The sequence below is a fragment of the Salvia hispanica genome, chromosome 1, assembly GCF_029641045.1.
Source record: "Salvia hispanica isolate PSC_SH4W2 chromosome 1, Shi_PSC_v1, whole genome shotgun sequence".
In the NCBI taxonomy this organism is placed as follows: Eukaryota; Viridiplantae; Streptophyta; class Magnoliopsida; order Lamiales; family Lamiaceae; genus Salvia; species Salvia hispanica.
Window position 1 is genome coordinate 32226314 of NC_142692.1, and position 17980 is coordinate 32244293.

Genomic DNA, 17980 nt, shown 5'->3' on the forward strand with positions numbered 1-17980 from the left:
TCTTATTTGTTGGTGACTTGGTGAGGTAAGAAGAAGGAGTGTTGATGCAGATGGGGGATTAATCCAATCGTTCTTATCCGAAGATTTGTAGTTTACGAGGTCGGTGCCTTTACCTTACATTATACTGAAAGTGATGTTTTAAGGATTTACCTAAATTTCTGAAAAACGACTTTGCTCCTTTCTGTGGTTCTAGGATTTTCAATACCGATATTATTGACTTATAAATTCTCGATTGAATTATATACACACACATATGCATCATGATTAATACTACTCCTCCGTCCACAACAAAAAAGATTTTGAAACAGTGATTAAAAAGTTTTTCATTTTTTTAATTTTAGTAAACGAAGTCAGATAGAAAAATAAATCCGAAAGAATCACCTAATTCTTATACTAATGCATCATATTTTATGTTTTTGAGGAGTGGATTAAGAATTAGGTGTTGCTTTTCGAAAATCAATTGTTTTCATGGACTATTTCTACGGATGTTTATCGTATGCTTCGTAATTGTTGTTTGTATGTTCTTTAGACGTCTGAATATGTTCAATGCATTACTGAATAAATTTACACTGCAATTAATTAAAATTAAGTATCATAATACTACTCCATTTAACACGATAAAACCTACACAAAATTATCATGTTATATGAAAATAAACATGGAATTGAGCACAAAATCGATAACGAATATAGCAAGATGCTTTTTTCAACTTCTTGACTTACCTAAATATTTAGACTGCTATTAATAATATATAGCAAGCTGCCATTAATAATAAAATCCAGCACAAAATTATCATGTTATATGAAAATAAGCATGGCTTCGACACAAAATTTATACCAAAATTATAAGCAAGCTGCTTTTTTTTCAACTTCTTGACCTATCTAAAAATGGAGTAGCTTCAAAATTTTCAACCCATACGGCTATTGCTGTGAGAAGATTAGGCAAAGCTTGATACTTGCTTGGCCGACAGTCAAAAGACCAAACGCGTTTAGTAGCTTCTACCAACTCTGCGCGGGCCTCGCTTACAAAAATGACATCTTCAGTATTCTGTTGAGTAGTGATGATTTATGCAACAAATGTTATGAAAAAATCTGAAAGACCAGAAAACAGTACTATCAAATAGACAAATACTACATATGAACTAATTTGAACTGCTAATAATGGCATGATGTATGGTTTTAGTAAAAAAGTAGTATTGTGGAGAAGTATCATAAAATAAACATTGTATATAGAAAAAGCATTTTTGTATATATACAAATAAGCAAACTACTGTATATACAGATAAGCATGGTTCCTGTGTTTAGGAAGGTGAAATTCACCAAACGTGATGAAATCAATTCATCAAAACAAAGCATTTCCTTTTCAGCATGAAATATTATGAGTTGTTGTTTAGTTCCTATGTTAAGTTGAAAGAGAATATAGTAGAGAGAGTGGTGCTTTCATTTTTAGAAATGTGTCATTGAATGGGACATCCCGTAAAGAAAACAGTGATTTTGACAAATAATCGTGAATACTGCTAGCCAGATGAAATGAAATGAAATGGATCAGCATCTATGACAAAATTCAAAACACACCTGTTTAGCGTGCAGATTTGTGGTGGCGCTCTTTTCTATATCGAGATTGCTTTGGATCAAAACCACCTTCCTCTGCTCCATAGACAGCCCAGGATGGTGTAGGAGCCATGTAATCGTTACTGGTAAATGGCTCTCCAGTTAATACCTTCAGTTCAAAACCAGACAAATATCATCAATAAAAAAAAAACTTAAAAAAAAACAAAACTATGAGGCATGTAGAAACTATGCTGAATTACGGACCAGGTTGTGGAACTTCTCATAGTCTATCCATGTATGCCACTGGCCGTTGACTTTAAATTTGTCGACTTTCGCCAAAAGAACACAACACGAGTGGACATGCTCACAAGCAACCTCATATGCCCCATTGCTCTTTCGAGCAATGGCTTCTGAAAACTCTTTTACATCCTTATGCCAGGGGACATTTTCCATTGTTAGCTTCGATGTGGCTGACCTGTAACAGAGTTCTTCTTGTGAAATAAGAAACAAAAGCAAAAGACAAAAAGAGCATTAGTATGGGAGAGAATCTTACGATCCACAGTATGTCACCCCTTTAATTTCAATAAAATCGGGATTTCCAACATCAAATAGGCTGGAATAAGCATCTATATCTTCTGTATTCCAACCTTTTACTAATGTCAAGCGGTAGACAGTGCGCTGTTGCTTCTCTTTTAGTGCTTTCAAAGAGTCCTGACATTCATTTCGAAATACCTCAACTTAGATGTGTTATAACAAAAAAAACACAGATTTGTGATTATGATATGACAGAATAGAGTAAAAGAATTACAATAAAATTATAAATGGTAAAAGTTATAAAAGTTACTGTTGGGTGATTTTAAAAGTTAATTGTTGGATGATTTTAAAGCTCGCATTTATTTTTCTGGACAAAAGATGGATAAAGATTTCTGAATTTCTCCTGCCAAAATAGTATCTAACACAATTATAATTCATAACAGCAATATGACTTATAAATTCAAATACACCATCTAGTAGTACTAATGTACTCACAAGAAATCTCTCCCAGAAGTCGCTGAAGAGTGGTCTATCAATAGCCTTCAAGCTATCCTTAGTTGCAGCATCTACACTCACATACAGCTGTATAATCCATGTAGAAAAGGTGTTAGAACTCATCTGTCATCAATCTGGATAAAAATTGCCATCCAGGCTTCTATGGTCTTCTCAAAACACGTTTTTCACTAAAACCAATATAAAAAAGACGACAGAAAAAGCACACCTGTGTGATAGGCTTCAATGCCATAATTTTTTCAGGAAACTGAGCATTAGTCACAAGAAAGGTAGAGATGTGCCTCCTGTGTAGCTCATCAACAAGAATGTTGATCTCAGGATACATGATAGGTTCACCAACAAGAGATAAGGCACAATGTCTAGGAGAAAGACCTTCGGCCAGAAGCTCTGCCTTTACCCCTGTGCATATTTGAACAAATCTAGTCAATTATCAGCAATACCACCAATCAGCTAAAAGCCACACAAAGCAACTGCATGCAGATAACAAAATGAATAAAGAAAATAATGATATACATTATCTCCTTGAATTAAACAGATGGCTTAAGACAAAGAAAAAACAAACAGATAGGCACAAGATTTACTACAAAATAGCATGCCAACCACTTTTCGAATAGAAGTGCTACAATTTACAACAAACATCTTCATGAAATTTTTTATCAGAAAATGTTAATCCTCTCCATAGCAAACATTTAATAAATCTATATATTATCTGAGCATTCTTGATACAGTTCTCAGAATTAAAAAACATTTAACTTAACTTACCTGGAACTCCTTTCATTTGCTTTATCATTTTTTTATGTAGATCGATTGCAGTGTCAACGATGACCAATGGATCATCCATCTTCCACTGCCAGCTTTTCCCTACAGGATTTGTGTGATGTCTCCAACAAAAGACACATTTGTTTGCACATGCTAAACTAGGAGTAGCCTCCATGCACCTAGAGATGTAATCAAAGTCATAACACAGAATGAAACTTCTACTAAATTCAAGGAAAATCATTGATACTAAAATGGAACACAGTTAATCTCGTAGAGGCAATTAGAATAGTATTTTTGTTTTCTCAGAAATAAGTTGAGTAGCTTTAGAGCTCAAGAAAATGAATAACTGAAATCGCATATGTGGATCCGATAGTTTGTGTAGTACATGATATAAACATAATCCAAAACCTCCATGTTAAATAAAACCCACAACACAAACACTATTAAATATACCTGTGACTCTCAATGCCATAAAACGAGTGCTTGTAACATCCACCACGTCCTCTAAGCTGAGACTTGGTCCATCTACAAATCTTAACCCCACTGTGAGAGCCAATTACTTTATACCCCTGCCACCAATATCAACCAGTTAAGATAGTAGTTCATGTAATAGAAAGAGACCACAATAGTATTTGAAGCGCATGTAACACAAAATTATGTTGACTGATTATGAATCAACACAATGATAAGATTAAAGGTACGTTAGGTATTCTTTTAAGGGGCTTTAAGATGGGAAGATCAACCTGGAGTCAGGTTGTTAGCCTATACATAAATAGTTTTTTGTTTCTATATTGTGAGTCTGTGACAGGTTTCTAATTCATAATCAACTAATACATGAAACTCCATCTGAATGGTGGCAACTTCTTAAGTATGAATTGCAAAACTATTTTACTTCTGAAACTTCATAGACATATCAATATCAAACAATCACAATAAGTTAGGGATAAAAATCATACAAACTCGGTAAATTTTAACTAGGTATATATCAACTATCAAAAGTTATACACCACATGAGCTTGATTGGCTATATAGTATATACTGGAATCATGGAATACACTGGCCAACAAAAGTATTAATGAATAACAGTACATAACTAGGCAAGAGCTAATTGAAGTCCGGAAAGAGACATAAAGCAGAATACCCTAGCAATTCATAAGTACAGCAAAAAAGCAAATATGAATAAATCTTCAACAGATATGAACATAACGATGAAAAACTCAAAAACCTGAATTCCTAAGTCCTAACTCATCCGAATTAGCCAATTCATATACAAGTTTTTACCTGCTTCTCTAAATTTGCCCTTATTACAGGAGTCACCATTTCTTTCTCCCCATTCGCAGCATGTCCATTCACTTTCCCATTGGCCTTAGCTTCCACTGCTGATCTTCTTGAAGGTCCCTTTCCCGCAATATCCTCAAGATCAACAACATCAGACTCTTCCACATCCTCCTCATCATCTTCCTCGCTGTATTCACCTTCACTCTCACTCCCAGCTACATAATTTCCCAAACCCTGATCATTTTCTTCTATATTACCATTCAAAACCCCAACAATCTTCTGACTCCACAGATCAAACACCCCATCCAAATCCCCCAAATCCACATCCCCTTCCCCCAACTCCACCAGCTCTCTACCCCCAAGCTTCCTCAGTTTCGCCGCAACATCTCTAGCCACGGCATTAAACGTGCCCCCATAACTCCCACTCCCCACCCCAAAAACAGCAAATCTGCACTCCTTGAGCACGAGCGCCCCAACCCGAAAATCCTCAGCGCTCTCGGCGAGCCAATTCACCAAAAAGGCCCCATCTTGTGGAGGCCCACCGTTCTCCCACGTCGAGGCGACGACCAAGACGAGGGTTTCCTTGCATAAATCCTCAGGCTCGTAGTCTTTGGGATCGACGAGATCAAAGGGGATGTTGCTGAGGGTGAGGAGAGTGTGGAGGCGCTGGGCGAGGGCTTTGGAAGTGTTGGTCTGCGATAGGAAGAAGAGCTTGCCCCTTTTGGGAGGAGCGTGGTTGTGGCATCCGCAGCCGGTTCCTGCGACGGCGCGGAGGCGGCGGCGATTGAGGGATTTGTGGAGGAAGTAGAGGGCCGCGGAGGCGGAGAGGAGAGTGAGGAGGGTGATGCGAGCGGGAGGGAGCGAGAGCGACGACGGGAGCGGCATTTGCAGGTTTCAAGTTTGGGGTTTTCGAATATTTTTTGTGGGTTTACATGAGATTTAAGGAAAAAGGGCAACTGAATTAGCTTTTACTCCAAAATTAAATCTTTTTTGAAGCCCAACTCAATAGTATAATCATCTCCTAGTGATAATAGCAATAGTTAAATGAAATGTTAATGAAATAGGAATGCACTTCTTAATAAAGGTGAATTGGGTTTGGGCTCGAATTATCCCATCGTCGGCCCATAAAGCTGTTGTCGATCTTACGGCAGTCTGCTCGCTCCAACCCTTCAGGGTTGAGGCTTTCGTTCTTCCATCACCATTCATTGTTAAGTCTGGTCATCGCATTATCTTTGTTAGCGAACCAACAACAATATTTTCAATTGTGTCCCACCCTACAAGTTTCTTTATTTGGATTAGTAGTTGTTGGTACATGTATTTTTTTTGGACGGACAAGTATATTAGTCGAGAGGTTAAAATTGATAATAGTACTGGTAACATAGATTATTTGAAGGATTGTATGAATGAACGAGCTCAGAGATGTTCAATCCATCAAGTTATATGGTGAATTAGATTGATATATGTATATAAGTTATTAACCAAAGTAAACACCCTTCAAATGTGTGTGAAGAAGCATGTGAAACAGTGAATTTATTGATAAGACTTTTTCATAAAATAAAATACAGTACATGTTCAGTATATTGTGATCTGTGAAGCATGTATTTTGACGAATTTGCATGTTAAAAAAAACTAGTACGGATATATCATAATTTCTATTTTTACCTGTTTATAAATTTTTAACATTTTAAACATGTTCTCATAACTTTAATTGAATTTTATTAGAATTTAGAAACAAGTAAAAAAGGGTAGTATAATTAAATACCTCAACGTTTGAAAATTGAAACATTATAAACAAAAAGGTTTATCCCCACTCACCATAAAACATGTAAATCTGGAATCGATTACTTTTCTCTTTCAAGAAAGAGAATGGTTTAACGAGTATACAATTATGCATAAATATAGCCTAGCCAAAGTGCCAAACCATAAACTGATACAAGTTTAATGGGAATTAAAATGCAGGTATATTGATACAGACAAGTTTTTAAACCCATATTTCACACGCAATTAATTCATCCACATGCACTATAATTCAGATTCATGTTTCTGGTTGTTCTCAACATATAAGACTTATATAAGCTGTCTTTGGCAACTATATGAGCTTATATACTACAATGTGTTAATGCGCAGCACCCGTTGAATCGGACAACAGCTTCAAACCGGAGTTGTAGATTGAATCAAGTTCGAATCAGGAGTCTTATCCTGAGAAGCAGCATTCATGTTTATTTTTATCCTGCAACAGAGACAAAACAAATCAATTTGATAATATCATGTGAATTTTCAAGTGTAATTTCACAGTTATTTGAACAATGGCATAAGGCATTACTTACCTATTGTGTATGTTTACATACTCATCTGTTTCGTCAAGTATCTCCTCCTGAAAGAACAAGGTTAAAGATTTAACGTAAGCCAAGAGAAGCAACATCAAAACTGCAATGATCGTTTGATAGACTAGTTTACAGACAGAATACAAATGTAAAAGGGAACCTGAAGAAGCTCTTCAATCACATCTTCCATGGAGATGACACCAACTACTTCTTGATCGGGTGGAAACTCGGGGATCGGTGAGGTTTCTAAATCTAAAATGCAAAAGGAGCAGCCTTTGTGCCTCTTCTTGAAAGCAGGAGTCGCTGGAGGGCTTTTCTTGACTTGATCGTCAGACTTATTCATGACTGAGTCGGCATCATGGGTGACGGTTTTTATTGCAAATATATGATTCTCTGCATTGGGACACAATATTATGTGATTTTCACAAATCCAGCAGAAAACCATGCAAATTCAACATAAAAATTAGTACTAGTGTGATGGTTGAGTTGCTATAGCTAAAAGTGTCGATGTCAAGTAGTCAGTCAAGGAGCAAAAATGGCAGAAAACGAGCTTAAAAAATCATATCATGTTTGCTGAGAAGAAATTGCTTATTTTCCATTTAAGGTTGCATCAAAGGAACATATGAAATCTGTTTTGCATCATCATGCAGATAAATGTTACCTTCTTTGGTTTTCTGGAGTGTATCTTTTGAATCCCTATACACGACAGCGATGTGGCTGTGACCCTTTTGGAATTCATTCAGAATATCATAAAGGGGCATGTTTTCCGAGACTCTGAGAGTTGTACGAGGAGAAGAATTAGCCACGAGTATCACGAACAGCCGCTAATAGTTAGAACTGGTAATAGGAAAAAGTGTATCTCACCGAGGAATTTTTCTTATTAACATTTTCCTTAGAGGAACTGAATCATCAGGGTCGACTGCAAGGAGGTTTTTAACCTGGACGCGGTAAAGACAGATATTAGCCTCTGTTCACACGGTGCAAATCACATCATGTGAACATACGGAAGGATAAACAAACAGCGATTGTTAATTCATTAACTGTAGCAAAAAACATGAAAGTTACCAAGATGAGGCCAATGATATTATTTTGGTTTTTATAGTACACAGGAACTCGACTGTGGCCCATTGTCATTATAGCATTCAATGTCTCCCTGTAGAGGATTAGGGAGTGGGGATAAAGTTAGAGGGACTGATATCACGAATGACAGATTAGTTTCATCTGATAGGAAATGCTAAACTCACAAATTAAGAGTTCCATCGAGATCAATGGAGAATGCCTTTGCTATAGGAGTCATGGCATCCTTGGCAGTCTTCGCAGTCAATTCCAGTGCCCCAGCTATTATTGTCGTCTCATCATGTGTCAAATCCCCTCCTTTTCCAGCCTATGAGTGCAAATTGATACTAGTTTAGCTTTGCCAATAAAACTAATGACATCTTCCAAAACATAATTCATTTTAGGGGAACTAATTGCAGCCTCGATCATCATGACATACCTCGTTGCCATGGAAATCAACAAAAGTTTTCAGCTCGGCTCTGCGCAGTAGAGCAGCATGCCCCTTACCCAACATCCAGTCAAGGATCTACAAGCAAACAAAGGTTTTTGAGTAATAAAGATACAAAATGACCACTTTTGGTGAATTCCACGATCTGAAGGATTCACATGTAACTTCTTCTTCGTGCAGTCTCGAAAAAAGAGCAAACTTCTACAACTTTAATCTGATGATATCTTCCTATAAATTCATTAAAAGTAGGAAAATATATGACTGGAAAAGTTTAACGTATTTGAATATCAACCTTCGATTCAATTACCTTACTAATTGGATATGCAATAGGGAAGAACACCCAAAGAAGAAGTTGGACAAAGGGCGCCGCAGTTGCTCCAGCTGTTAACCCATAACGTGTACAAATTGCTTGAGGTAATATCTTCAGTAAGATGGAAATGTTAGAACTGTGCCAACAGAGTATACTATTTGATCCTAAATTTGACTTTGTTCAGTAAAGTTGCAGATTCAACCACCTCGCCAAACATGAGGATGAGTGTGACTGATACCAGGATTGCAGCCCAAGGGGGCACAAGCTTGTCCAAGAATATGGGAAGTGACTACAAGGAAAAAACACATAATGTCTGGTTACCTACACACAGAACTACCACCAAGAATACGAATGCCATAACAGATAATACACAAACCTCCATTGCTAAAGAGTTGCCAATCAAGAGTGTGCAAAGCAAGAGGTGTTGATTTTTCACCACTGGAAGTATTTTAGCTGTCAAATATAATTATTGTCATTTATAGAGATAAAAAAAGAAGAAGAAGAATTGCAAGCAGAAACACCATATACTTAAGCACATTCTCCACTTCAACTATAGCTTAACACAAATCAGATCTTGTCTGGAATAGCATGACACCCGATTATTCTCTTGTCACGAGCTGCTACACTGGATCATCCCTAGATCCTTTGCAGGTCAATATTGCTACTCCAGAAATAAAGCATTTAGAAGTATGGAGCTACAGTATAAAAGGAGGCACAAAGGAAATGGCATGATTTTCGGCATCAACTATGTAATTAACATAACAAGGCAGAAAAAGCTCACAAACACAGAAATCCTAAGCAAATTGACATATAGGACGAAATAGGACAAACCACATAACTCAATTTAGGAGTCCAAGTGTAATATAGTGGGCCTATTGCTAATGGGCCGGTCTGCTTCACTTGTAACCAGCCCAAGAGTGTTGGCCTGTTGTAGTCAAGGCCCTAGCCCACTTCACCTATCTAACCCTTCTAGTGACCTGGCGTGATTGGGGTGTGAGAGCTGTGTCATATATATACTTCTTGGCCCTCTCTCTCTCTTCAGATTAATCCAGCGTTTGCCTCTTCTCTTCTTCGAGTTGTTCTAGGGTTTGTTGCTTCTTCCTCTGTGTGAATCTCTCTGTGCTGTTAGCTTGAGAGATTGTAGATCTCCTCTCGTGTTCCTGCGTGTGTATACACTGAGTCTGTGAGCGAGGGAGTGCTTGAGAAAGGAAACCTCTGGTTTCTGGTCTAAGGAACCTGACCGTGTATTTGGGGGTTTTCTTGAGTGTCTGAGGAAGTTCAAGTGTGGTGATTTGCTGGAGCTAGGGTTCTAGTTCTTGACTGCAATCAGAGAGGATTGCTGAATCTAGGGCGTGGTGGATACTGTGAAGCAGATCTGGGATCTGCTATAGTTTCTCCTGACCGGGCAAATCAATCGGTGAACAAGGGACTGAGGGTCGGATTATAGGCCTGTGCAGTTGTACCTGGTGCAACTTGAGCCTACGTTTTATCTTTGATCTCTTAGCTGTTTCTTTGTGTTCACTCTGAATCTTTTTCATATGTTCTTGAGGTGAACGAATTTAATCTGTGTGTTAAGTGTTTCAGGTGTGCTCAACCAGATCTGAGATAGCTTGATCCAGGAGTAGTTAGATTTAGTTGTAGACTTGTATTACTTGTGTATTCTGGGCTAATTGTCACCTTACAGTGGCATCAGAGCCAAGGTTTTGGACTCAATTCAAGGGTTCGTGCTCTTTTTCTCGCCTCATTCCTGTGTGCGGATTGACTTGGTAATACAAGAGATCTCTATTTCGATCTCTTGCTCTGGTATTGTTTTCTTTTTCTTTTTAAGGCTGCTCTTCTGGTTTTCCGCTGCGTTCTCTGTTTTCTCTGTTTTGGTTCTTGGGCTCTGCTTGGTTTTTTCTTGGTTGATTTCTTGTTTCTGCTGGTTTTGGTTTCCGGTGTGTACCTGTTTTGTCAGTAGAAGTTTTAAAACGTGTGGTTGCAACAAAGCTGAGAATCTTTGTCAGTGAACCCCTGCGCCCTTGATCAATCAAGTGTTTGTGAACTAGGAAATCCTGACCTAGATGCATTGTTGTGTAACTTCTACTGCTTTTGTCTGGTGTTTCTTCTAGTTTCCTCTTCCAGTAGTCTCTGTCTTCTTCTTGCTTCTGTCTCTTTTTGCTCTCCTGTTTCTTCTTGGTTTTTCTATAATGTCTAACCTCCCCTTTGGCCTTGTTCCCTTTAATGGGAAAGCTGATTTCAGTATTTGGAAGCAAAAGTTGAAGTGTGTTCTGGTTCAGCAGAAAGTCTATAAAGCAGTGGATGGCTCTACCATCGAAGACCCTACCAAACAGGCTGAAATGAATGAGTTAGCCTTATCTACTATTATCTTGAGCTTGAGTGATTCTGTTATAAGGAAAGTTGGTGTTGTTGATTCTGCAAAAGCCCTTTGGGATAAACTTGATGAGTTGTATACTGAAACTTCTTTGTCCAATCGCATGTACTTGCTTGAAAAACTTTTTAAGTTCAAACTGGATTTGTCTAAGGACATTGATGAAAATCTTGACTGTTTTTCAAAACTTGTGTTAGATATTAAGAGATCTGGGGACAAGAATATTGATAACTATACAACCATTGCTCTTATGAATGCTATTCCAGAATCATATGGTGATGTTAAGGCAGCAATCAAGTATGGTAGAGATGATGCTACCTTAGACATGATTGTCAGTGCCTTAAAATCAAAGGAACTGGAATTGAAAGAGAAGTCTGATACTAAAGCTGCTCTTGATAAGGCTTTGCAGGTTAGAGGAAGATCCAACACCAAATCAAAGGACAAATCTTCCAGTGACAAGTCCTCTGAAAAGGGAAATAGGAAGAATCACAGAAGCAAGTCAAGGTCCTCCTCTCAAGACTATAAAAAGTCTAGGAGGTGCTTTAAGTGCCATGAACTTGGACATTTTAGTAAGGAGTGTCCATTGAAAAAGAACAAAAAGGTAGATTCTGACATGGTGGTAAGCCTAGTCAAATCTGATGATGAGAATGGTACTTGTTTTATGCACTGTGATATTACCTCTGTAAATGCTTCCCTGAATACTGTGATCAACAAGTATGAATGGCTTGTTGACTCAGGATGTACTTATCATATTTCTCCCTTCAAAGATCTTTTCTCTGTTTTAACTCCTGTCACTAATAGTTTTGTGTCCATGGCCAACAACAAGCAGTGCAGGATTGAAGGAATTGGGGAAGTTTGCCTGAAATTTGACTCAGGCACTACTTATACTTTGAAGAATGTGAAATATGTGCCTAGCCTCTACTACAATCTCCTGTCCTGCTCTGCCCTGGAGTCAGAAGGGTTGGAAGGCAGATGGGGAAGTGGGGTTATGAAAATCTTTAAGGGCTCTCTATGCTTGTTTAAGGCTGTTAAGAAGAACAATCTCTATGTCTGCTCTGCTGTGCCCTTATGTGATTTACCTGTTGCCAATGCTGTTAAAATAAATAGTACTGTGCTTTGGCATAATAGGCTAGGACATATGAGTGAAAAAGGCATGCATATTCTGTGCAAAGATGGTGTTTTATCTGATAATGATGTTAGTATGCCTTTACCCTTCTGTGATGTTTGTGTAAAGGGAAAGCAACACAAAGTTGCCTTTCCTTCCTCTGTGCCTACCTGTTCCAGCAGTGATATCCTTGACTATTTGCATGCTGATGTATGGGGGCCTGCTTCTGTTACTACTCATGGGGGGTACTCTTATTTCCTGTCTATTGTTGATGATTTTTCAAGGAAAGTTTGGGTGTTCTTGTTGAAAAACAAATCTGATGTCTTTGAAAAGTTTAAAAATTGGCTGTGTTTGATTGAAAACCAAACTAGAGGAAAGGTTAGGACTCTTAGGACTGACAATGGTCTGGAATTTTGTAATCAGCAAATGGATGAGTTGTGTGCTAAATCTGGGATTAGAAGACATAAGACTGTCCCTTACACCCCTCAACAGAATGGTGTTGCTGAGAGAATGAACAGGACCTTGCTTGATAGAGTCAGATGCCTTCTTTCTTTGAGTGGTTTGTCAAAAAAGTTCTGGGGTGAAGCTATTAATACTGCTGCTTACCTTGTTAATAGGTCCCCCTCTGTTCCCTTAAAGGGAAAGTATCCTGAGTCTGTTTTTTGGGGAAAACCTGCTAACCTTTCACATCTTAGAGTTTTTGGATGCAGTGCATTTGTACATTCAAAGACTGACAAGCTTGAACCAAGATCCAGGAAGGGCATCTTCTTGGGTTATCCAGATGGTGTGAAGGGCTACAGAATATGGCTTAGAGATGAGCCTGGTTTCAAAGTTGCAATTAGTAGGGATGTGATTTTTAATGAATCTGAATTTCCTTGCTTGCTTGATTCTAATGTCTCTAAGCCTAATGATGCCTCAACTGAGGTGGAGCTTGCCTCTAATGAGGTGGAGGGTACACTAACCTCAGAATTTGTGCAGAATGAAAATTCCCAACAGGATGAAACTGATCCAGCACCTGGGTCTGATGATCTTCAATCAGATGCTGATGAGGCTCAAGAGATACAATCTGATTCTGTAGTTGTTCCCAGAGACTATCTTTTGGCCAGGGATAGAACTAGGAGGACAAACATTGGACCACCCAAGAGATGGGGTGATGAGATGAACTTGATAGCTTTGGCTTTCAATGTTCATGAATCAGATGGAGATGAGCCCCAGTCATACAAACAGGCTCTCAAATCCTTGTTTTACCCAAAGTGGCTGATTGCCATGGAGGATGAGATGAAATCTTTAATTCTGAATAAGACCTGGATTTTAGTTCCTAGACCTAAAGATTGTACTATTGTTGAGTGCAGGTGGCTGTTCAAGCTGAAGCAGGAACTGAATGGCCTAAGATACAAGGCCAGATTGGTTGCAAAAGGCTTCACTCAACAAGAGGGGGTAGACTACACTGAAATCTTTGCCCCTGTAGTTAAATTTACAACTGTTAGGTTAATGCTTGCTTTATGTGCTTTTTTTGACTGGGATCTCAAACAAATGGATGTTAAAACTGCCTTCTTACATGGTGATCTTGATAAGCCTATTTACATGAGCCAACCTGAAGGGTTTGTTGACCCTAAATACCCTGATCATGTGTGTCTCTTGAAAAAGGCTTTGTATGGTTTGAAACAGTCTCCTAGAAGGTGGAATATTAAGTTTGATCAATGTATGCAGTCCCTAGGTTTCTCTAGAAGTGCTTTTGATCATTGTCTATATTTCAAAAATCTTGGTTCTGTTCCTGTTTTTCTTCTTTTGTATGTTGATGACATGCTTATTATGAGTCCTAGTTCTTCTGCTGTCAAACATGTTCAAGATATGCTTGCTACTAACTTTGATATGAAGGATTTAGGTGATGCTCAAAAAATCTTGGGCATTGATATCATAAGAAACAGGAAGAAGAAGGAGCTGACTCTCAGCCAAAGTTCATATGTAAAGAAGATTCTCAGTAAGTTTAATATGGTGGATGCTAAGCCCACCACTGTTCCCTTGGCTGCACATTTCATTCTCAGTAAGGACCAGTGTCCCAAGGATGAGAGTGAGATTCAAAGAATGAGGAGTGTTCCTTATTCAAATGCAATAGGGTCAGTTATGTACTTGATGGTGAGCACAAGGCCTGACATTGCTTACTCTGTGTCATGCCTATCAAGATACATGTCTAACCCAGGACAGCCACACTGGGAAGCACTTAAGTGGTTACTGAGATATCTCAAACACACTGCTCATTATGGTTTGAATTTTTCTAAGTGTACAGATGATACTAACCTTTGTGGTTTTGTAGATTCAAACTATGCCAATGACAGGGATAAGAGGAAGTCCACTACCTCTTATGTTTTCACACTTGGAGGATCTTGTGTGAGCTGGAAGTCACAATTGCAACATATTGTGGCTCTCTCCACTACTGAGTCTGAATACATTGCTATTACAGAGGCAATGAAAGAGGCTTTGTGGCTAAAAGGAGTAATGGGTGAACTGAAATTCCTCAAGCAACCCATTGTTGTCTTCTCTGATAGCCAGTCAGCCATACAAGTGTGCAAGAATCCTGTTTTTCATGACAGGACCAAGCACATTGATGTAAGGTTTCACTTCATCAGAGACATAGTAGAGAAAGGAGAAGTTCTGCTTGAGAAGATTCACACTGACAATAATCCAGCTGATATGGGGACCAAGTGCCTCTCAGTGGAAAAGATGCTCACATGCATCAGAAAGCTCCACATTGACTCTGGATAGGTAAATTGGTCAGGTATACACCCTTTGTGTATTTTCTGTTTGCTATACTTGTATAACTGTGATAAATGCACTGTGGGGATGATGTCTGCTTAGTGTTTGGCTTGGCAGGCATCATTAGGCGATGATGAAAAGCACAGGCCAAGTTCCTCACTGGTTTTGATAAGGCCCAAGGTGGAGAAATGTAATATAGTGGGCCTATTGCTAATGGGCCGGTCTGCTTCACTTGTAACCAGCCCAAGAGTGTTGGCCTGTTGTAGTCAAGGCCCTAGCCCACTTCACCTATCTAACCCTTCTAGTGACCTGGCGTGATTGGGGTGTGAGAGCTGTGTCATATATATACTTCTTGGCCCTCTCTCTCTCTTCAGATTAATCCAGCGTTTGCCTCTTCTCTTCTTCGAGTTGTTCTAGGGTTTGTTGCTTCTTCCTCTGTGTGAATCTCTCTGTGCTGTTAGCTTGAGAGATTGTAGATCTCCTCTCGTGTTCCTGCGTGTGTATACACTGAGTCTGTGAGCGAGGGAGTGCTTGAGAAAGGAAACCTCTGGTTTCTGGTCTAAGGAACCTGACCGTGTATTTGGGGGTTTTCTTGAGTGTCTGAGGAAGTTCAAGTGTGGTGATTTGCTGGAGCTAGGGTTCTAGTTCTTGACTGCAATCAGAGAGGATTGCTGAATCTAGGGCGTGGTGGATACTGTGAAGCAGATCTGGGATCTGCTATAGTTTCTCCTGACCGGGCAAATCAATCGGTGAACAAGGGACTGAGGGTCGGATTATAGGCCTGTGCAGTTGTACCTGGTGCAACTTGAGCCTACGTTTTATCTTTGATCTCTTAGCTGTTTCTTTGTGTTCACTCTGAATCTTTTTCATATGTTCTTGAGGTGAACGAATTTAATCTGTGTGTTAAGTGTTTCAGGTGTGCTCAACCAGATCTGAGATAGCTTGATCCAGGAGTAGTTAGATTTAGTTGTAGACTTGTATTACTTGTGTATTCTGGGCTAATTGTCACCTTACACCAAGCTTAGCAAAATCAAATTTTAGGAGTTCAGGATTTAGCTAGAACAGAAAAAAAGTACTACAAATCAACAAGATCTTCAAGAATGGGCAAAAGCGTATATAGCTCAAGAACTCTAAACCCAACCGATCAACAAACCAACACAAGCAATTCAGCTTCAAAGTGAGCATTCAATAACAATCATTGATTTAGCAAGCAGCCAAAAGTCCAAAAATGATCCAGAGCTACAAAATCAAGTCCACAGCAACACAAACCCCAAAAACCCAAAAACAAACAGAATCCCACAAACCCAAATCACCAAACTCCAGAAAGGGCAAAATCAAATGTAGCTCAAGAACTCTAATCCCAGCCAATCAACAAACCAACACAGGCAATTCAGCTTCGAAGTGAGTATTCAATAACAATCAATGAAAAAAACAACAAACAAAAATGATCCAGAGCTACAGAATCAAGTCCACAGCAACACAAACCCCAAAAAACAAACAAAATCCCACAAACCCAAACCATCAAAAACATAGTAAAATCACAACATCAATAAGTTAAACAAGAGATAGAGGGAGAGTAATACTGGACAGTACAAGCATGTTTGCGATCTTGAGGGCGGCCTGATTTGCTAATAACCTCGAGGTCGACAAGGCCAAGAGACATGAGGCCAAGAGTGAGACCAGCCATCATCCCAGCAAACAGCACCAGCCCTATGATTATAATCACATACAGAAAAAACTTGGTATCGCAGCAAGGCACATCATCAGCCATCTATTTCCCTCAGCCGCACACACAGTCAGTGGGTTTGTGCGTTCCGGCACGCACTTCCTGAAAAGAGGGACAAAATCTGCAGTTTGTGCTGATATGCCTGTCTGTATCCTACTCGACTCCAAGCTTTCGGGTTTACTTTTTTCTGATTTTTTTAACTTTTTCTTGAGAAAGATTGCATTTTTCGTTGATTTGGTGGTCGGGGCTCGGAACCAATATAAAAATTGGAGCAAACTCCTTTGGTGGGTGAATCTTTTGTTCTTCTTACTATAATGAGTTTTTTCATCTTGTCTTACTTTGTTTTAGGCTTATTTTGGAATAATTATCAAATAAAATCATAAACTCGATAGTAGTATTTGGAGTAAGTATTTATGATTTTATGTAGACTTGTAGTACTGTGATTTGGAAAAAAAAAAGATAAGAGCATCTGCAATGCTAAATAGGCCAACAATAGGCCAATCATTCTCTCTCTGTGCCACGTCAGCAGTACTAAAAATACACCTGCCACATCAGATTTAGGCCAGCCATAGGTTAACCATAGGCCAGCCGCAATAAAAATAATTCAAAATATACTACATTTACGGAATTAAAATTACGATTAAATTACGGAATTAAATTTACGACACATATACGGGAAAATTAATCCATTCCATTAAAAAAAAGTACAAAACATGATTTTTTTTAAAAAAAAAAGGTTTCCACACACGAGCCCCGCCACTCTCTACTCCTCGTCGCCGTCGCCGCCGCCACTGCCGCCACCCGTGGTATCTGAGCCCACGTCGGAACCCCCTAGCCGTGCCCTCGCGACATCCAAATCAACCCGCATGCTCTCGAGCATCGAGTGAAGAAACATCTTCTCCGTGGGGTCAGTGGCGGCCTTCCAATCTTGGAAGACTTTGTACATCTGATCCCGCGTATGGTTACGCGAATGGAGAGTGTACTCGAGTGGGGCGGGTGGGAGGGCGGAGGACTGTACCTCGCGGGGCGATAGGGGGGATCCGCCCCTCGCAGCCCGTTGCGCCCGCTTCTGTCCAACCGGACGGGGGCGACCAGCAAATGAAGGAGGGGATGGAAACTCCTCAACATCCGGGGGGAGGTCGTGGGATCCGCCGCTGCTGCCGCTGTAGTCGCCGGTATAGTTCAGTCTCTACTTCTTCGGCCACCCAGCGTCGCACCCCGCACGGAACTTCTCGGAGTCCTTCAGCAACAA

General features: G+C 39.4%; 2 protein-coding genes across 4 annotated transcripts; both read right to left on the reverse strand.

Annotated features, from left to right (window-relative positions):
• Positions 1-765: 765 nt before the first annotated feature.
• On the reverse strand, positions 766-5578 carry LOC125223543 (flavodoxin family protein / radical SAM domain-containing protein). Of its 2 annotated transcripts, none has more exons than XM_048126738.2 (9): positions 4638-5578; positions 3810-3925; positions 3360-3535; positions 2806-2996; positions 2580-2666; positions 2104-2261; positions 1815-2025; positions 1575-1719; positions 766-1091 (listed from the first exon to the last, which is right to left on the reverse strand). In XM_048126738.2, exons 1-8 carry the CDS (start codon positions 5517-5519, stop codon positions 1579-1581), a joined length of 1962 nt encoding a protein of 653 aa, XP_047982695.1. In that variant the 5' UTR covers positions 5520-5578; the 3' UTR covers positions 766-1091; positions 1575-1578. The 2 variants fall into 2 exon arrangements, with proteins under 2 accessions (XP_047982695.1, XP_047982696.1); XM_048126739.2 differs by having other exon boundaries at positions 766-1047; positions 4638-5577.
• Positions 5579-6453: 875 nt separating this feature from the next.
• LOC125223548 (methyltransferase, putative (DUF21)) lies at positions 6454-17022 on the reverse strand. Of its 2 annotated transcripts, none has more exons than XM_048126744.2 (12): positions 16596-17022; positions 9149-9225; positions 8978-9061; positions 8770-8883; positions 8454-8540; positions 8203-8342; positions 8024-8111; positions 7823-7896; positions 7620-7732; positions 7119-7351; positions 6962-7008; positions 6454-6864 (listed from the first exon to the last, which is right to left on the reverse strand). In XM_048126744.2, exons 1-12 carry the CDS (start codon positions 16771-16773, stop codon positions 6786-6788), a joined length of 1314 nt encoding a protein of 437 aa, XP_047982701.1. In that variant the 5' UTR covers positions 16774-17022; the 3' UTR covers positions 6454-6785. The 2 variants fall into 2 exon arrangements, with proteins under 2 accessions (XP_047982701.1, XP_047982702.1); XM_048126745.2 differs by having other exon boundaries at positions 16586-16726.
• Positions 17023-17980: the final 958 nt, after the last annotated feature.